This window comes from Nothoprocta perdicaria, unplaced genomic scaffold (genome assembly GCF_003342845.1).
Source record: "Nothoprocta perdicaria isolate Ctin4 unplaced genomic scaffold, notPer1 scaffold_341, whole genome shotgun sequence".
NCBI lineage: Eukaryota > Metazoa > Chordata > Aves > Tinamiformes > Tinamidae > Nothoprocta > Nothoprocta perdicaria.
The window spans coordinates 445666-466268 of NW_020455579.1; the positions used below are offsets into that span (position 1 = coordinate 445666).

Sequence of the window (20603 nt, forward strand, 5' to 3'; positions counted from 1 at the left end):
TTCAAACAGATTTGTAAAGAGATAGCGCTTTCTAAATTTGTAGAAAAATAAGAGGAAAAAATTCCTTGGAACTTTTGGGGACTTTCCCATAAAAAAAGGTAAAAGTTACCTTTAAAAATTAGCCTTGTTTGCATTTGTTCAAGTACAATATAGGAACGGTTATCATTAGTTTTCACTACAAAATATACCACATGGAGGATAAGCTTTGGTTATTTTCTCCCCCTTTTATAAAAAAGTTTAATTTAGGGTTTGTCATCTTAAAAAAAAAATACATCTGTTGCACAATTATAAAAGGCACATGTAAACGACTGAAAAAAAAGTCCACTTCCCAACCTTAAACTGGATTGATTAAATAAAAATCAGCATTCTAGAGTATTTTCCACAAAAAAAAAAAAAAAGACAAAAGAAACAAGTAGTTAAAAAGGTCTTTTTTTTTTTTCTTTTTTTTTTNTTTTTTTTTTTTTTTTTTTTTTTTTGCTGGAGTTTTCAGTACTGTTTTCTCCTCTCATTATGGCTGTATAGGAAGCAATATTAATTAATGCATGATCAGAGATGATTCAATTCATATTTTCAGATCCTATCAATGCAGACTGAGGCACCAGAAGGAAGAGTTACTACTCCAGGCAACGTCATCACATTCTTGCTTAATACAGCATGAATCCAGAAGTAATAGAGAAAAYTGAAGAGATGGTTCAAAAAGAAGATCAACAGCAGAAGTGAAATCATTTCTTTGAGGTAATCCTTACTATGATGTTCACAGCTACCCTAGTGGGTGTCAAATCGCAGAAGCTGCTTTTTATTTTTCTTCAACAACTTCCTGCCTTACTCAAGGAAAGAATGGACGCTCAAATAGCAGTTCATGTATCCAGGTTTCCCTCAATTGTAACAGGCGGATTTTTCGTCAGTAATTCAGGAAATAAGCTGTAGAGCCTAAGCAGTGATTCTGCATGTCATTTATCCCCACAACTGACTGTGAGGTCCCAGCCATCTGTAGAAGGAAATCAGGTGCAGCCAGGGGCCCTGTCTTTGGACGAGCTCTGTGCAGTGATCACTGCAGCAGTGCAGACACACCAAATCCACCGCAGATTCAGACACTTAAACCTGGTTGGCTTCCAGATCTTCTTCACTAAATTCTGTCCTGCTGCATGCTGGAAATTGCAGTCCCCATTTCTCCCCACGATAAAGGTCATCTGCCCTTAAAAAAATTTATTTTTTCAATGGATGCAAGAGTCAATGTTATATTGAACTCAAAATCCCCATCATGGACACCTGTTTGCCGGAAAGCCCCCGCTGAAGGGTTGTTTTCCCAGTAGTGATGCCAGTGTCCCCTGCTGTCTGCTCCAAAGCCGTACACATTTACCTAGGAAGTGAGAGAGAATTATTAAAGAAAGAAATGGCTTAAAGAAATATTGAAGAAACTCTCAACTTATCTACAGCCAGTCTTACCTCAGTGGTGAGTTAAACTGTTCCACTCCACTTGGTGATAAAACCACAGAGTAATGAGCTCAAGCCTGCCCAAAGGGCATCCTAAGTCATTCTGAGACCATCACCTGAACCCAGACAGAAGAGGAAATTTCTATCTGTGACCATTTCTATTCTTTACTATTACAGGAAACACATGATCCTGTCCCCTATGGATGATGTCTGATCTCAAGAGGTCAGGGTCTTAGGAGGACAACCTCCTCTTCCGTTGATTATGGCCATAAAGAGTGAAAGTATATTTGCTCTTGCTCTAAATTTTAAAACAACAGCCTCTGTGGAGCCACTTTTAGGTGCTTAATTACATGACATCTACAGTCACTTCTGTGAGAGGCAGAGCAGTGCTATGCTCTTTCTGTGGGTATACATCCATGGCCTCTCCTCTCCCAGCTGTTCATTCATTGATGGCTAGGCCTGTCTCTTCAGGTGATAAAAGCGAAAAAACCTCAGCTGACTTTATTTAAAGAGAAAGTGGCAACACGACTATGTCAGGATGGGTCATGGAGCACCCCAACCCACCCACACTTGGGTCCACCCAAATACCAGCTGGCTTCAAATTATTTTTGGTAGTGTCAAAGCCTTTCTCACTGCCCACTCAACAGAAACCAGAGGCTCCACCCAAGCTGCCCTTTCTTTCTGCTTTGATTGTTGCAGTTTCTGCCAGCATAATTTGGAGTTTAACCACTGGCATGATGCCATCACCTCTCCATAGGCCATGATGACAAAACCTCTCTGCCATCAGCGGAGCTGTCTCCAGGCCAGGGATTTTGCCAGCATAATGATTTTATCACTTTTGCTAATAGGTTTTTATAGAGCTGACCTGGCCTTATGCTATCTAGCTAAGATTGATCAYCTGGGAGCACCTCACATCCCTGAACCTGGGAAATCCTTCAAGTAACTCCTGGAGTGTAGGTTTTACCATAACGTGCTGTATAAACTAAAAGGAATTTTAGTCCTTTTGGGACTATGGGCCATAGTCATTTCCAAAAAGAGTTGTTAACCAATTTTCTTTGGGTGGGATTAAGTTTAGGGGTTTGTTACCCTGATGGAAGTTATCCAGATGGATTGAGCACCCTCCAGAAAAGGATGTTGTTCCCCTAATGTGTCACCCAGGGTTGGTTTGGTTTGCTGAATCAGTCCCTCAGCTCCACAGACTTTATTGATATCATCTCAACACAACTGCCCAGATATAAACATCATTTGAGATGCCCTGGGGTATTCATGACATCTACCCCAGGTAGACAGATGTCACACAAGACCAAGAGACCCACAGCCTTCTGGCCATGCATCTGGAGGCAGATGGCAAGCTCAGGACAACACTTGCATGTCTTCATGTCAAATGTAATTCTGCCCTTTAYATTTAGCTGTATTTCTCTGAAATACATCTTAAGTGTAACTGACAAAGAATAAATCATGGATTGCTAAACACATCTGCATGTTACTGACAGCTCTGCAAGCTGTCTTAAGAAGCAGATGGTAGAGAACATGCACAAATAAAGAATGAATGAGGGCATAATCCCTGCCCATGCACAAATAAAGAATGACTCGGGCATAATCCAGGTATCCCAGGAATAAACACATCCTATTGTGCTAGCTACATATCCAAGCCCAGCCAGCCTTTACCTCATCGCATACATGGAGTGCAAAAATCAGCGACAGAAGGCCGGTGGAAGGGTATCTTCCATGGTGCTGCAGCCAGTTTTCATAGACATACTTGATAAAAGCTGGGTTATAAACAAAGATCTAGGAAAAAAGTAATGAGCTCATTAATAAAATGCCTTGGAGAAACAAAACATGACACAACACAACTGTAACAGTTAATCCCTAATGGACACCAGGATGAGAATGGGGAGAAAGGAATGATAGCTCTTCCCTGACAGCTGGTGCAAGGGAAATATAAAATCACATAKTTAAATGTACTCAGATACATTTTCCATGTGAAAATATACAAAATTACTCCTCTTTAGGACTTTGGTACCCTTTGACACTCTTCCTGCTTACATTGGTGTGAATCCTGTGTGATCCCAATTTAAATCAATGGGTATGAGGTGGCACAAGTGAGAAAAATAGGTATTCAGTTTTTCCTGCCGCTGTGAAAAGCAGCAGCCMGAGCTGTAGCTCTGCATCCTGCTGCAAAAAGAGCAGGCTATGGGGAATCTGAGGCTTGGGGAAGGAAGTGTAAAATGACAAAGTCAGATTTGGGTGAGAATGTAGGAGCAATATCCCAGTCATATCTTGGTTTCTCTATAGGGACAGGTCTAGAGGAACCTCGASTTCAGGTATGAACTACATCAGGTTGTGTCTTCTCTTCTGTGTCTGCMCTTCTCTTTCCCAAGCACATTCTTTTTCCAGACCTTATTTTCTGCAAGACATACATCACACCTGATTATCTTGTGGGGAAATTATGGGACTGTGAACAGTGAATCCAATAACCGGTGGGAACTCCGGGTTTCAGACCCCTTCCCTGAGCCAGGCAAGGAGAGGCTTTGCCTTTCCACGCTGAGTCTGTAATTAGAGTGGCAGTGCATGAGCACTGTCTGGTTAGCTGCAGGGCTTTCCTTTCTATGAAGTCAGAGGTTAATTGATGATATTGTATCTGCGTGTAATCACTTTTMACGGGGCGATTTGAGCTGCATAGCGTGGGAGGATGTGCGAGCAGGCGGTCTCCCTGGCTGGGATGTTGCTCCATACTGCTGGCGCTAGTGGCTAAAGGTGACACGAGTTTAACAGTGCACTGGAGGGCATTTCACATGGCTTGGTTAATGTGGGTGAATGTGTCCCTCACAACAGGTAGGATCCAGACAAGTGATTATTTTATATCCCATAGAAGTCCTTAAAGGAGGTGCGGGGATATYAAGTGATACTAGTTGAAAAGTCTCATGTGAAGTCTCTGGAAAAGCCCGGCCAACAAAGTGATGGACACACGCCTTGATTAGAAAATGCAGCTTTCAGGCATATATTTACAAATAGGCTGCATTTTTAGCAGTCAGGGAGCTACCTATCTGCTATTTCTTGAATGTACCACATTTCTGGCATGGGAGACTATCCATGCTCTTGGAACAAAATAGTATCAGGAACTGCACTCTCAAACCCATTAAAGACTTGGCTTAATCCAGTCCTCAGTATTGTTTAGTTTGGTGCAGATAGTTGTACATTTGTGGGCAGCGGGCCTTCTCCAAGATCCACTGAAGCCATCACAAGCTTCCACTGACTTGAAAATACATATCCAGTGCTCACTTACATCTTTATTGTAAGGATGTAACCCAAGAGCAAGAAGCATGCTTGGAGTTCAGACAGTCAATTTTTTTTTAAAATACCTCCAAAAACATTCCACAGCTCAAAATACCAGTACATCCCAGTGGCGGCAGCAGTGAGCACTGCCAGCCAGCAGAACGCCTGCTCTCTCCCGCAGTGATACCAGGGGGAGTAATTCAACTTTCAGCAATAACATAGTCACAGGAGCTGTTTCTTCCCAAGCTCAGCTATTTAGTGGCAGAATTATGGCCCGAGTGGCACACCAGGAAATGACCTTCTAGTATAGCTAAGCCTTGTCAAGAATGTGTGTGTTTTTGTTTGCCTTTCTCATGAATGTGAAAGACTCCCCTGGATTCTTGCAGTCTCCCAAAGAGCCAAAAGATTTACAGCTGAATCAGCAGAGCAAATTACCAGACCTGCACGGCTCACCTTCTCTTTTTTGACTTTGATTTTCCTTGGAACTGGAACATACGTGCTGTTAAAAGAAGACAATAAAACAAAACAAAACCACTTGGATTACTGAAAGCGCACCATATTATTATTTTCAGGTTTTTCGAAAAGCCAATATCACACAGAGTCCAAGACTTTTTGAAAAACTTGAAAATTTAATTTCAGAATTAAAGTATTTTTCATGTTGAATCATATTCCCAAATGACTGGAAATCCCTGCATCAGACAGTTTGTTGTAAAATGAGGCTGCAATTAAATATTGAGAAGATAAAATGAGCTGAGCTTTCACTAAGGCAAAGTTTATAAAGATTTTTTTTTGTAATTTTAAGGGTGATTATTGACAGCAGGACATCATGAGTTTAGTTGGCAATATATTATGTAGCCAATATCACACAGAGCCTGACTTTAATTCGGAAATCACCTAAGTTGCAGCAAGTCTACTATTTGTACTTAAACACAGGAATGTCTTTCAGTTTAATTCTATGTCAGAATTCTTTTTTTTTCCCACCAGAGGGAGACTTTTCCCCTTTCAATACTTGTGGTTGACACATGATTTTCAGAGTAGGTGGTAGCAGAGCTGATTTCTGCGCTCCTGTGCAAACATCCCCAGCCTATGGCCCCTCACCAGCAAGCTGTGCCCACCCGTCCTGCACGATGGGAAGCAGAAGGCTGCCAACAGCTCCTACCAAGACAAGCCTTATAACTGGGTTTAAATCATGAGACATATCTTGCAAACAAAAAGGCTGTTCTCTGCCATGTCCCATTCACAATGTACGCTGGCACTGCATGGCTAATCACATGTGTAGCATGTGAAAACTGCCCTGAGTTTGTTTTAAGTACAAAAATACTAGTGACCTGGCCTCATTGCTGGAATACGTCCTCAGATGTATTCTGCAAGCTCTCTAGACAGGTCTTTAATTCATATGGGCAACCAGCAGAGCCTTACATTAGTTCAATCTAAATATTTACGCTCAGTTTTTGGTAATAAGAAGGAACCTGTCATTGAGATCTAATACACTCCCAAAACAGTGATGATCCAGCACGATCCTTGTTTCCTCTGAAACCTGCATCCCTGAAAATGCAATGTTTCTGCATCCCTGAAAATGCAATCCCTGCTCTGGGCTGGGTGAGGTGGGAAAGGTGATGTGGGTATCCTGGTCCTCGGGATGTGAGACGGGACACACTTTAGGGTGGGCAGCACTAATGTGAAAGGGAGGCAAGGAGGGACCACCTTCAGACCTCTCCTTTTGCCATTTGCCCTCAGTAAATCTGCTCTTGCATCTACTTCTCATGTGTGACCAGGAGTAGCAAAGTTGGCAGAAACAGGCTTGGTGATCACATATCCTTCTTGTGATTATGAAGACAAAAGAGGTTTTTTTTTTTTTTTTTTTCCTGGCAGAATCTTATCACTACCTTAAAAATAAACAGCCAGTCTTTCYGAAAAAGGAGGAAATACAGATAGGTCTAATCCAACAAAGAAAGTTCTGTGACTTTGGTCAGATAATATGTTAGTCATTTTAATCCTTTTTTCTTTTCTTCCCCAGAAGCAATACCCAAATCCTGCTGTTGCTTAGTTGTTGGATTTTGTACAACTGCGTAAAAAGTATTGGCACGTTGCTTAAGACCAAGTGGAGAGCTACAACATTAATGTCATATAAAACCTGGGGTAGACAGCAGTCAGGGAGCTAGTACCACACCAGAGAGGCACATGGAGCGAAGCCTGTGATGAAGGTGGATGAAGGTGGAATTCATATAATCTGGGAAAAGTCTCCAATGAGTCACTTGGCAGGGCTCTAGCAAAGTCTGCCAACCTTATTGGCCGCTTTGCAGAGGACATCTACTATACCCTTAATGAAGGACAAAGACGTGAAGCACTTTAAGGAAGACAAAAACTGCTCTTTGGCAAAACAAGTGGAAATATTTTTTTCCCACTACATGCTTCCTAGCAGACTTGCAGAATCTCCCTGCCAAGGAAACCAGATTGAATATACAAGTGATGAGGGCCTGAAGATTTTTTTTTTTTCTCACAGGCTTTCCTCAGGAATTCCCTGGGACAATGCTCAAAAGAATCACATTTAAATGAGAGACCCCCTCAACCAAATGGGAGATGGGTCTGATGGGTTTTAATTTTATTTGATCTCCTCTCTCCTTTACAAATGTATACAGCAATTTCCTTGTACAATATTGTACATGTCATTGTGTTCACTTATCGCATGCTCATTGGTTTAGTCTATTAGTCTAAAATTATGTTAAATGTATTGTTATGATTAGTGTGTCTGTGATTTTCTGTTTTTATTACTCCAACATGAGCCAGCTTACTATTTATGCAATTTCCCTACTTTGAGCTCAGCARAAGTCTTAAAATACTAATATTTATTCCAGTCAAATACTTACACAATAATTTAGAACAGATATTCAACAAACCCACACGACAGCGCCTAATTACAAATGCTAACCCTGTATCTTATTAAACAAAAATGTTTTCCCTGTGTGTGCTGATCTCTATTCTCATGATCACCTTGTAGGCAACTAGTCGTGTCTTCTATCTGAGCTAAGGGCTTGCTCAGCTTTCCTACTGMAACCTGCTTGCTCCAACTTTTGAAGCAAAGTGCTCACAAAATGTGGCAAATGGCTTTGCGCAGAAGACTGACAGTGACCAAAACAYGGATGGGTGGTCATAGCTGCAGGAACCCTCAGCGGCTCCTCTTCCCAGCATGTGTAGGAGGCCATGCCATGGGCATTGGGGCTGTGAGAGTTCTCTAAAAGGCTGTTGTGGCTGAAATGGGCTTGGGACACTGCTCTAACATGAAAGGTGGATCGCTTGAAGGATCACTTGCACCATCATGCATTAACTGGTGCAGGAGCTTGCATGTAACAGATTTGCACCCCTGAAAGTTTGACCCTTCCAGCCAGATTGCATCTCTTTATCATGCAGCCAGAAACTGCCTGAAGGGAGGTTGTAGTGAGGTGGTCGTTGATCTCTCTCCAAAATAATTGCTGATAGGGGAGTGGGAAATAGCCTCAAGTTGCATGAGGGGAAGTTCAGGTTAGACATTAAGAAAAATTTCTACACAGAAAGAGTGGTGAAGCATTGGAACAGGCTGCCCAAGGAAATGCTGGAGTCATCATCCTTAGCAGTTTTCAAGAAACATGTAGATAACACACTTAGGAACATGATTTAACAGGCATGGTATTGAAGGCCTTATGGGTGGACTCAATGATCTTGATGGTCTTTTCCTGCTATAAAGATTCTATGATTTTAAGTGATTCCTGCTGAATCACTTAAACCACCAAGATTTAAACCTTGTTGAAAATGTTTGCAGGACTGATGGTGTTTCCAAAGCACTGTAATACATGGATACATGGAAACTATCAACCAATGCATAACAGCAGATAATTGACTCCTCGCTCAACATTCCTTGCTAACAAAGCAGATTAAGGAATACCATTATGTTCTCTGGCAATTAGAATAAAGCTGCAGATGAAGGGACAACCTATTCATACGAGGCAGAAGCTCAGGTAACTCAAGAGACTCTACTCACTGACTGGCCAAAGACATAGCAAGGAACTTGATTCAAAGCCCGTTTAAGGCAAGTAGCAGCTTCTCATTAATTTGGTTAGGTTTTGGAGACAGGTTTAAGGGCAAAGCTCCTCAGTCACTTTTATCAATACAGCTTGCTAAAGAAAAATCGTAAGCCTGTCAAAAAAGGTCAGTGGTATTTTTTTAGCTGACTTTCTAAGTGGACTGATTTTTCTGCATTTTAAACTTGCCTAAAGATGGATTTCTTAAGACAAGTGGATATACCAAGCGCTGATGAAAAAAAAAAAAAAAAAAAAAAGAACTTAAAACATATTTATTGCAATTTAGGAGAATCTTAATAGACTTAGATTTGAAAAGGTTCTAAAGTGTTTTTGTAAAAAGAAGAAGGAATAAAAGTCCATTGTTTGTGCCATCAGATTTTTTTTTCTTAAAAATGCAAAGCAAGTCTAATCATCAGTCCAAAGGGACATATTTTTGCAAGTTTTTAATCTTCTGGGACTTTGAAACTAGGGGAAAAAAGTTGAAATGTTTTGAAATACTTTTCTCTGAAATAAAATAGTCTGATATGCTGCTGCTATATACGAATAGCAGGAAGTAGGACACTCCTGAGCAGTTCCATGAGGTTACGGCTTTACAAACAGCAGATAACCTCATAAAGAGTACAAATGTCAAAAATTTCATTTTCTGGATTAGGGAAAGCCAGCTTACAGGAAGAGAGAGAATCTGCTAGTGGGTGCCAGAAGAAACATGCGTTTTGCTACTATTTCTAATTCAAATGCTGCCATAAATGTATTAGCAGGACAGTGTTTTGTCCCAAAACGCTCATAAAGAAGAAATAGGGAATAAGTATCAGAGTRGTACATTATTGCCAAGTAAAATGTGACAAATTGAGGCTAAGGTACACAAGAGGTACATAAAGCAAGGATATCTCCTGCACATGCTAACTCTTGCAGCTGCTCACTTATCGCTCCAGGCAGCAGCGCTCTCCTTTGTCAGGTAGGACAGCACAGGTCCAGGGCTTTCACCTGTCTCAGCTCAGGCTAGTATAGAGACCATGGAAAGAATGGGAAAAAGGAAGAGGAAAAAGTCAGCACTGCAGCCCTCCATTTGTCATTTGACTGTCCTCACCTTCCCTCACTTTCTCCCTGCTCCGATTTCCTTATTTTAGGAAAAAGAAGTCTTGCTTTCTCAGCAATTTGGGGCAAAGCTTTGAGCAAACATATGGAATGCTGTTTATGATGTTTGCTCCACGCAGACCATGGTCTCTCTGTCCTTCCTCCTCAGAGGCAAACCATGCTGGCTGGCCTGGCTTCTTCCCTCCCACATTTCTCTATCACAAGCTCTCAGGAGGAAACCCTGCTTTTCCCAGGAAGGGTGGAGGTAGTGCTACTCCTCCTGCATCTGGCTGCCTGGAAAGCACCCAAATAACGTAGGCTACGGCTTACAAGTGTTTCATCTTCCCACTCTCTTCATCTCTGCTGCGACTTGTCCTGAATGCTGCCTTGGTCACTCATTCCTCAAGTTGGCCATTAGCCACAGAACTAATCCAGCTCCATCTCCAAAGCACGTTTCCTCCTGCACATTTAAGCTCTGGGTTGGTGCCAGAGCACCTGAATGAGAGACAATTTCCCACCAGGAAATTAAAATTATACAAGATGGATAACTCCATCGCTGGCTTTGCTCTTTGAAGCAGACAGAAGAGAAAGGATGAGAGGTTAGGCCTGATAGGGGGAAGAGAAAGGCTTTAAAGGGGCTATCCAGCCTGAGAACAATTCTCAGGTTAATACTTATCTTTTATTAGCACTGCATCCAGCAAGAAAAATARTATGCTGGTACAGAGCGAGCTCTCTGGTAGATGGCTGTGGCTCTAGCCAGAGAGACACTGCAAGTGTGAAGCCCTCAGAGRGCTCCTGAAGAGACAAGAGTTTCATCAGCAACCTTGTTTGCCATCAGGAAAGTTAGACCACAGTCCTGTTTTACAGGGTCAAAGTGCTGAGGTCCTTTTTCTGCTTCTGCTTTCACTGCCCAGGTGGAGCAACCCTAGTACCTCTCTCTGCCTCTATGTCATCTGTAAATAGGATAATGTATCTTGGAAAACTACTCATACACTATTCAGAGTGTCTTGAGTGGGATAATCTGTCTAAAATTGCCCTTGAGTCCRCTGAATTACTGATTTTGCAAAAGCATTTCTATCAACTAAGGGCACACTGACTTCACCTGCTTTATTTCCAAAAGTAYCTGAGAAAAGAAAGGATGAAGAGTAGTCTTAAGTAGGTTTAAGTACCTTTACCCCAAAGCCTGGGAAGCAGGCTGTTACCCGCCCATCTCCAGCAGCCAAGGCATCCCCTTTCACTTTTTTAAGATTTTGTGGGGCCAAAGAAGAGCTGGATATGGATCCTCACCTCAAACACTTGTACCTTAACATCAAAGTGTTCCCAGAAAACAGATTTTCTGCTAAAATTCTGCTTTGAGAGAGTCTGCAAAACTCCCTTAGCCCTTCTCCGAAGCAGGGATTAGCTTTTCTTCTGTGGCCATGTGAAATGCATGGATTGCCATCCCTTCTGCAAGCCCATTGCAGGCTGCTGTTACTCACAAGTTGATGGTGCCAGTGGTGAGAGCAGTAACAATCCAGCGCAGGTCCAGGGTTTTGAAGGGGATCACAATCATGCTCACATTTTCTGCCAACTCTTTGTAGCTCTCGGGGTAAACAAAGTGGTGAGTGGTCTTGCTGCCAACATCTGATTCAAAGCCAGCAGTGGGGGCACGATTCATTCTACGGCCAGGAAAAAAAAAAAAAAAAAAAAAAAGGAGAGAGTGAGAAAGCAGAAGAGAAATTAGGCAGGAAGAAATGTGTTGCTTGAGGTGGCAGGAAAACAGGAAAAAACTACCATAATTAAGGTGAGTGATATATGCAGACTTGTCAGAGTATAAAGTCCCCAAGTATGCSGAAATGATCATTACCATACAGTATAAATGAAAATTAGGCTTTAGAGTGGGGATTCCTCCAACTGAGTGGGAAAGTCTGCAAATAAGGTGTTTCTCAGAGCAAGTTCTTGGGTCACTTTGGTAGCTGGTCAATAGAGACTGGCTCCATGAGAGCATGATTCCTTTATTCTGAAATTGCTTCACCTAGTAGGCAGAAAAATAGTACCCTGCAGTTCATCAACTAGATCTCCTGTAATTTCATTCTCACCTTGTCTGTGCAGATGTATTTCAATGACTAGGGAAGAGATAATAAACAACCTCATGTGTGATGAGAAACAGTAAATATTCCTTACAGTCCTTCCATAAAAAGGCACCAAAGCCACAARTACCTGGTCTGGCACTGACACTTTATTTACTCTTGGCTTACTTTATAGTATGCCTCCCAAAGYTGATAAATATACAGAGGGAATGAGGGGTCACTCCTAAATCCAGTCTGCTTTTATGTCAACTAGATCCAGCAACATGGTCTTTCAGTAATGCTGGAGTCAATGCATGAAGATCTGCTCAGGGCCCACCAAGACTCCATCAAAATGTTTTGGCCATTGGAGAAACCCTCAGTCTGGCTCTGAGCAAAATGAGGTTTCTCTGCAATCCAGTGGTCTCCTGCAGAGATACTAGCTTAGGTCCCAGCAGAAGTGTGAGGACTGCAAGGAAGGATATAGCTGATGACATGAGGAGCAGCAGCACTTATTGTCAGACAACATACAAGCTACTGATAACAGAGGAGGTAATATCTCCTGGCTGCAATATTGCAGCGCTCCTCCAAGTGAATTTAAGTTTCCTCTCTAAAGGGCAGTTATTAGCCTACCGCCCTGCAAGGACTTGTTATTGAGTTAGCCTCTTCTCTGCCATCTCCAGGGATCTGCATTGTTCAGTGCAGAAATACTCTAAAGGTCATGGTATTCACTATGTTTTTGTCTTGAGATTAGTCAGTTTGTGGTAAAAGTTGAAGGGCATCATTTAATTTGTGAGGACAAAAAGACAAAGGTAGCATCTAGGTTACAGCCTCACTCCTTGCCCTCGAGTCTGTACCTTCCTCACCCTTGGCAGGGCAGTGGCGTGGTGGAAGGCATTGTGCACATATAATCTAAGGAGAAAGATTGTTAGTTATTTCAGTCATGCAAATGGGTGGTAAAATAGTAAAACTGAAATGTTGTGTTTGCACACATGACAAAAGATGTCACCTCTGACTTCCTGGCTCTTAACCATGCTTGGCAGCATTGCCAAAGTACAAAGAAATAAACTTCAGGTCATGAAAGACTTTGTTGTTAGAGTAACATGTGGAAGTGTCACCTTCTTCTGCACAAGTTCCCACAGTAAACTTTGTGCCATTTCTTCAGACCTACTTTGAGCAGGGAAAGCTCAAAAGATTGCTGGAATAATGATCAGAAAGAGAAAGATGCAATTGCAAAACGAATTGGGAACAGGGATTTCTCTCTGTTCAAGGATTCATGGCTGTGGCAAAGGCAAGGTCGTAGTACTGAAATAAACATCTGAGTGTATTGCTTTTAATTTACCATTCCAAAAAATACCCTTTGAATCTAGAAAGACTTTTCTGTATAAGTCCTGAAATTTAGGCAAGGTAAGTAAAGCACAGATGTTCTTCAGCTGCCTCCCTTACAACTTGCAGCATTAAAGTACAAAGCTGTCCACATGAGTGAACCTTCATGCCCAGAGCTGCAGCAGATCTAAGAGCATGTCAGCTGCCTCTGCTTCTGGGAATGTATCTTTAGCCAAGGGTAGAGAAACAAATGATGGGGACAACCCCTTAAATTTATTCAGTGTGAACATTCAGGTGCCACCTAAAGCCACCCCAGAAACCCAGTGGCACAATGCGGCTTAACCATTCCGTTAGGGATGATTTCTCTTTGACTCACTGTCAACCTCTACAGACAGGTAGATACTGAAGTTTATCAAGTTGCTTCTGACGGTACAATCTCAGATACTGTGTTTCTAGTAGCAGTCCTTCCCTTCCTGGTCATCTGGCCTGTTCTGCATTGCTTCCTGAATTTTGCTTTACTGGTGACTACAGTGTGTACTACTACTGATGTGAAATGCGGCAAATGCTACTGGTCATGCTTAAGAAAGGTCCTCTGACAAGTCTGCAATGACAGATTTATTTGACATAGATATTCAGGGTAGTCTCTGTGTGCTGCCTAAAGGAACGTCTCCTTGGGATTTCAGTGRAACACAATATCACCCATTCATTGCCTCACAACAAAGAAGTGGTTATAGCCTTTATAAAGCTGCTGAAGCCATCCAGCTGCTTCCTAAAATCTTGCATGCCTACTTGTTCCTCTAAAATACTGATGTATCTTAAACAACGTGGGCATGTGGAGATGAGGCGGTACCTACTTACCTGAGCACAAAGTCATGGGAGTCAATGTCRTGGCCGTACTGAGACTGCCGAAGGTTGCCAGAGTTTCCCACGACGGCGCATCGTCTGCATGTGAAAACGTCCCGTTCCTGAAGTGGATCCCCATCTCCAGGAATAATTCCAAACAATTCCTTGAGAGTGTCATTGATATTCTTAGGACCTTTCTCTCCTTGCAATTTCTGTTGGGAAGAAAAGTCACTCTAGATTACCAAAGTAGATTTTCCATGAGAAAAATGTAGCTTCARTGGTCTCCTCAAAGATCATTCTTGCTCATTTAACTGCAGACACTGCATCTCCTGTGATATGTGTTATAAGGCTTCATGATGGTAATAGCAGTGTGAAGAAAGGAAGACTTTTACTATCATTCCTTTTTTCTTCTGTTTTCTCAGATTCTCTCACCTCCTCATTCTCTATGGTGGAAAAGATCACACATTCTCCCCAAGCAATGGAACCTAGCCAAACAGATGTTCTTCTGGTTTCTAAAAGCCTAATTCAATCCAGATATATGCTGCTAGGGCGTGTGTAAGATTTCCTTTTATTCTCATAGAAAGGGCAGAAAAATATCAGGGAAATGGATGGAGCACCGAAGAGGGGCAGAGCAATCTAAGGTAGCCATGTACCCTCCTCCTGCAACTCTTGGTGAATGTCAGAAGTGGGAAATGTCACTGCTGCTATTCTGGACCATGGAGAAACCATCTGCTAGTGGAACAGCAACCTGCAGTAGAGTGGAGTTAGCCCTGAGGGCTGGAGAACTACAACTATCTAAAATATTACCCAGGATGAAGAAAACCACCCCGGACCTAGATCATTGTGCCTGTTGCCATGGAGGGAAAGTCTTTTGTAGAAGCTCTGTGGTGCATGGTGGGAACAATGGTTGGATTTGGAAGGAGCTGAGCGGAAAGGTAGGTGATGATGAGGCACTCCCTGCCTGGGGCTCTGCTCTCCGAGGGCTCCGACATGGCTTTGGAGCGCTGGCGAGATCACAACAACACTGCCCATTCTTCTTGGTGCTATTTGCTTGCAAGGAGACCCAAAGGGAGATTGGTTTTTGATGTAACAACTGCCAAAAGTCTCTGCACTAAGAGCAGGGCAATGAGGGATAGGGAAGGAGGGAACAAGGAAGAATCCCTTTTCCCATGACTCCTAACAACACCCCTGGGGCATCTGGCTTTGGTTTCTGATCCACTTGTCTTACCTGCACCAGTGTATTAGTTTACCCCACTGTTTTTCTTTTTCACTCATGCAAAGACACACGCAAGCACTCACAGACACAACCCTGTATTTTTTGTTTGCTTGCTTGATTAGCAAAATACTGTGCCGCCTCTTTGCAGACCCACGCAAAGCAACCATGCTTGCACTGAACTGGACAGGTCTGTGAAGTACAAGACAACACTGAAGCCAAGGACTGAGAACAAAGGAGCCAAAGAAAGGCGGCATACAAAGACCTAATCTTCTTGCTAATCCTTGCTAACCTATATGCTTACACACAGCCTCCATAAGATGATCTTGTATTTAACGAAATCACAAAACCCTCTCTGGGATCAAGTTATTAACCAGCTTTTATTATTTGGGTTCTTCCTTCCTCCCCAGTAGCTAATACCAAACACCACTAGAAACAAAAGCATGGAAGCATGGGTGACTCCACASCCAGAAACAAGAGCTTGGAGCATGGGTTACTCCACAGCCCTGAGCTGGTTGGGCAGCACTGAGAACTGCCACCAATCGATCGTGGTCACACAGAAGTAATCACTGCATTCTTTCATGGCAGTTACGTTMAAAAAAGAGCACGTCACTCCTTTCCTTAATTTCTTTCCTTTCACCCACCCTGAGGGCAGCACAACAGAAAAGCCAGGTCAAGTAACCGAACGGCTGTGTTCATATCAAGAACCAATTAAGATACCCTGATAAGCACTGCCAACATTAGCACAAAGGTTGGCCACCCATTTCAGATGGAGAAGTAGGAGGCTGGGAGATTACAGTGTGGACTGGGGAGCTTGATGTGGTACTCCTGGCACCAACATAAAGAGCAGCAACTTAAAAATTCAGCAAGGCAAAATTCTCATCACAGGTGCCTTATCTGCCATGTGTCGTCTTTCTGCCTCAGTTTCCAYCACAAAAGCATGTCAGTATTCAGTGAAGTGCTCAATTACTTCAGTTGAAAGCATTATCTTCTTCTAAGTTTGTGTGTGGAATGCAAATATGTTTGYATATCTAAACTCTGGAGAATTTTTCATAAATCCAACTTATCCATCTTATTTTCAGAGCTACTTGGAATATATCAAGAACATTTAAGGTTAGAAGACCTAATCCTGCATCCTTCAAAATAAATGGACACGCTCAGAGATGTCACAGGCTGCAGGATCAGGCTTATAATGCAGAAAATCCCAAGATTTTTCGAAAATACKCTCGAGTTATCTGAACACATACAGGCATATGTGCATGCACACTTTCTCTCCATAAGGTTTAACTGATTTTAACTGTCTTTGCATATATATGTATGAAAAAAGCATCAAACACAGCCCAAGACATTTTAAGGAACAGAATTGTTCTAGAAAAAATAATTCTTGAATTGATTTTCCCTGAGAAAAATCAGATGAAGTTAATTTTCAGAACTTCTAAGCTCCTGAGCACTTCTTCTGAAGTAAAATTGCTCTCTCAACCATGATGATGATGATAATAATAATAATAATAATAATAATAATAATATCATTATCTGAAAGAAATTGGAGTATTTACCCCTTTCTTTTTGATGAATTAAAATGGTAAGAAACATTGCCCTGGACTGTCACCTCCGTTTACAGAGAACTGGGATGTGAATTTTCTCTCTGTTGTACTGTTACCAATGTAGAGTAAACCAAGTTTATCAAAACGCCGCTAATGAGAAARCAGGACACCACTTCCCTGGGATCCCAGAAGAGTAGGACATCATTGTGTATGCTAGAAATTCCCTCAAAGACCTTGAAGAAGATGGGGATATTATTGTGCTGAATGCTAAATGTGCACACAATAAGAAACCAGTCACTAACTCCCCTATTAACAGTGCTTTGTTTCCACTTCCTCCGTCRTTATCTGATTGGACCACACTTCCCAAGCTTAATCTTCAATGAAACCTGATTAGTATTTAAAATTTCAGCAGAGCTGGCAAATAGGATAGCTAAGTCCAAAACAGGTAATTTTTAMAACTGTAGACTCGATGTGCTGCCAGCTCTTTATTGCACAACATTTATTGACACATTTTAAAAAGTTGATTTTGATAAGTGTCATAATTAGAAGACAATTCCCCCTTTCCCACACCATATTTTCCTTTTTTTTTTTTTTTTGAATAAAGTGGCAATTTGATTACTATTACTATTTTTGAATTATTTTTGAGACACATGGTTTGGCAGTGTGTCAACAGTGTGCCACGTGGCAGGGATATGCACGCATATGCTGGGGATATATGTGCTCGGCACCCAACTCTTTCTATGGCATTGTTAAAAGACAAAAAAAAAGAAAAAGAAAAGGAATCCAGACCAGGGGGAACTTCCTAATCTTCCTAGGGAAGACAAACTGTCCTTTCCTCCCAACCCCACAAATAACTCAAACATCTCACTTCACGTCTAAAACTCTACCAGAGTGACAACTGATTTTCTACTCCACTCTTTAGCTGCATTACTATTAACAGCTATTTTGGTATCTTCTTAATAAAAGAGATAGAAGAAAAAAAAAAAGAGTTTAAGAGTTTATTCATTTCCTTTCTTTATGTCTGAGCAGATTCCTGAGGAAAAGCTTCCTGCTCATTCTCATACCACTGTGCGTGCACATATACCAATGATGAGCAGGGACCCCATGATTTTTTGCTYTTATAAACTCCTTGGAATGCTTTCCAAGATCATCAGCTTGCCAGCGATCATCAAGAAGCCATAACCATCATATGTCTAATGAGTATCAGAAGGGGASGCTGCAGAATTTATAAATTCAGCCAACACTGCCCAAAATTAATTGCTTGGAGTGGGGAAGAAACAGCTAATGGTTAGAAGGAAAGCTCAGAATCTTATTAATAAAGTGTGTCCCCGAAATTCCGAATTGCTAGCATGAAGACATCATCCTGCTTGGTAGCTGGCAAGCATCAGCATYGGCACAAGGATGGGCTTTGAACAGGACATCCTTCTGCAACATGGCCTGGCCAGTGCAGCCTTGAGGAGTTTGCAGACTAAATATAAAAAACTGGTGGAGGCGGTTGCATTGGTACACCATTTTTGTGGCTTTCCTAYTTTTTTTTTTAATTTTTTCTTTTTTGGTGGTTTTAAAAGATAAAGAGGGAATAAAGCCCCATGAGACTCTCTTTTGCGGAGCGACTAATTGCATTAGGGAAGCAGCTCTGAGGAATGAGTGCCCATGCAGTCCTTCCCTGCTAGAAAACATTGTACAAAGATTAATCCTCGCTGCAGTCTGGCGGGGCAAACCCAGGTAATCTCCATTTTGCAGGCTGAAGGAGAGGTTAGAAGGAGACTATCAATTTTAAAAAATGCCTCCTTGGCYTGAAAAGGATGACATTATTATTGTGATACTTAATGGCCTGCAATTACTCCAAATCAGAGAGATTAAGGTGAGAAATATAGTGACTTATAGGTGTTTAGGTTGGCTTTGTTTTATGATTTGTGCCTGTTAAATAACACTTCTTCTCAAATATGAGCATAATGTCCACATATTATGCAAATAACATGCAATAATAGGCATAGGGCAAATGATGCTATTTGTAAATYATACTGTTGGCTGTTGCTGGTTCTCATTCTCACTTATATGGGTGATACAGGCCAACCCCAGGCTGTCCTGCCAGCTCTGCATGCCCATATGTCCAGCTTCAGGATGCCTGCGGCTTGGCAGAGGACTCAGGGACACCTGAGCTTGGGTTGCCTCCAAACCCACGCACTAATACTGAAGGCAATAGGTCATGCTAAAGGGTAGTGCAAGATCAAGTGTTCATTCTCAGAATATCCAAGGCTTATCCATGTGATAAACAAGTGATGGGCTTGTCCAAGTGTAGGGTAGTGTAGGCGCAGATGACTGAGCCTGAACTTTTCAGGATGTCCAAAGCTTGTCTAAGTGTTATCGACCTACACTGACAAGTTGTACCGACACTCATTTGGGCATTTGGGCTCTCTTGATACTACCTTCCTAAAGGGAACATGCTCCCTCCAAGGTGTTGGGAAGAAAACCGTTGCTTTCYCTTCAGGAATAAAGAGAATCCTTCAAGAGAACATCCTAGATCTAGAGAAAATGTCTTGTGATCAAAGTACTTCGGCAAAGTATCTACAATAAGCATTGAAAAGAAATGACTCACCTCACAAGTGACCAGGACAATGTCTTAAAAATAAGTGTACTTTTCATGACTTCCCTAATGCCTGCATTGGGGGTGCTATTTTRTGTCTGCCTAGTTATTAAATCTCTAAGCTACGTATTATATTTTTTCCCTACAACTATGAAGACTGAATAAGGACTGAAAGGTCTCCAGGATCACAAGGATTAAAAACTAACTAACTTTAAACTAGCAGGATGACAGATTATCAGAAAATCATATGACACCAAGAGCTGGACTTTTGCTCTAAAAATACAAATAAATAAAAAGCCAAACCCTCAAGTATGATAARACTCAAGATAAAAGTTGTTACGCTGTGGTAGTTTATGAACAATATGCTTTAGATAAGATTACTAGGAAACTCTGAGTTTGATTTTACTTATCAAAGTTTTAATCCATCAACTTTTACAACTTTTACAAGAGCAAACTTTGATCTTTTATTTTTTTTAATGTTTACTGACCACCAAAATAAAAACAACTTAGAGCAAACCGTCAAAAGCATAAATAAATGCTATACAGTRTTATAACACACAGTTCTTCTACTGTTTCCTTATATACAGATTATTGGATTTGGTGGACGTGTCCATAGCATTTGTGTTGTGGGACAACAATGAACGAAACGGCAGGTGAGTCAGCCCAGGGAGGTGGGAGAGAAAATACAAACAGAAAAGAATTGCATCACATACCATAATGTGCCAACTTCCAGAACACTGAGACTTTCACAGTCCTTGAATGTGAAGACAGAGAGACAAGGAGGAGGAGAAGGAAAAGAAGAATGAGAAGGAGAGAAAGGGGTGAGGATGAGTGAGAGGAGAGAAAGGAGAGGAGAGAGAAAGGCAGGAAGAAGGGAAGGAAGGAGAAAGTGCAAAATAAGGAGGGAAGGAGAGAAGGAGGGAAGGAAAAAATAGAGAAAGAGAAGAAARGAAAGAAGGAAGGAAATAAAGAAAAAAGAAAGGAAGAAAGGRAATAACGGAAGAAAAGAGGGAAGGCAGAAGGCAATAGAAAAGTAAGCTAGCTCAGTATGGTCCACAGCATTATAACTGAAAAGAGGAAGCCACAAAAACACAGAGCAAACCACAGGGGTGTAACTAGGAGGTGAATCTCAATCATTAGGTGTTACCTCAGTAAAGTAATACAGGACTAGATTTTTAGCTGGGCAGATTTAAGCAGAGAAGTAAG

General features: G+C 41.7%; 1 protein-coding gene across 1 annotated transcript in view; it reads right to left on the minus strand.

Moving 5' to 3' along the window:
- Positions 1-529: 529 nt before the first annotated feature.
- ST3GAL1 (ST3 beta-galactoside alpha-2,3-sialyltransferase 1) overlaps positions 530-20603 on the minus strand; it is a 67529-nt gene continuing 47455 nt past the window's right edge. Inside the window, exons 3-7 of the mRNA XM_026043923.1 lie at positions 14069-14265; positions 11318-11497; positions 5164-5209; positions 3103-3222; positions 530-1360 (exon numbers count right to left, since the gene is read on the minus strand). Coding sequence (XP_025899708.1) covers positions 1187-1360; positions 3103-3222; positions 5164-5209; positions 11318-11497; positions 14069-14265 — 717 coding nt within the window. The 3' untranslated portion in view covers positions 530-1186. The remainder of the gene's footprint in view (positions 1361-3102; positions 3223-5163; positions 5210-11317; positions 11498-14068; positions 14266-20603) is intronic.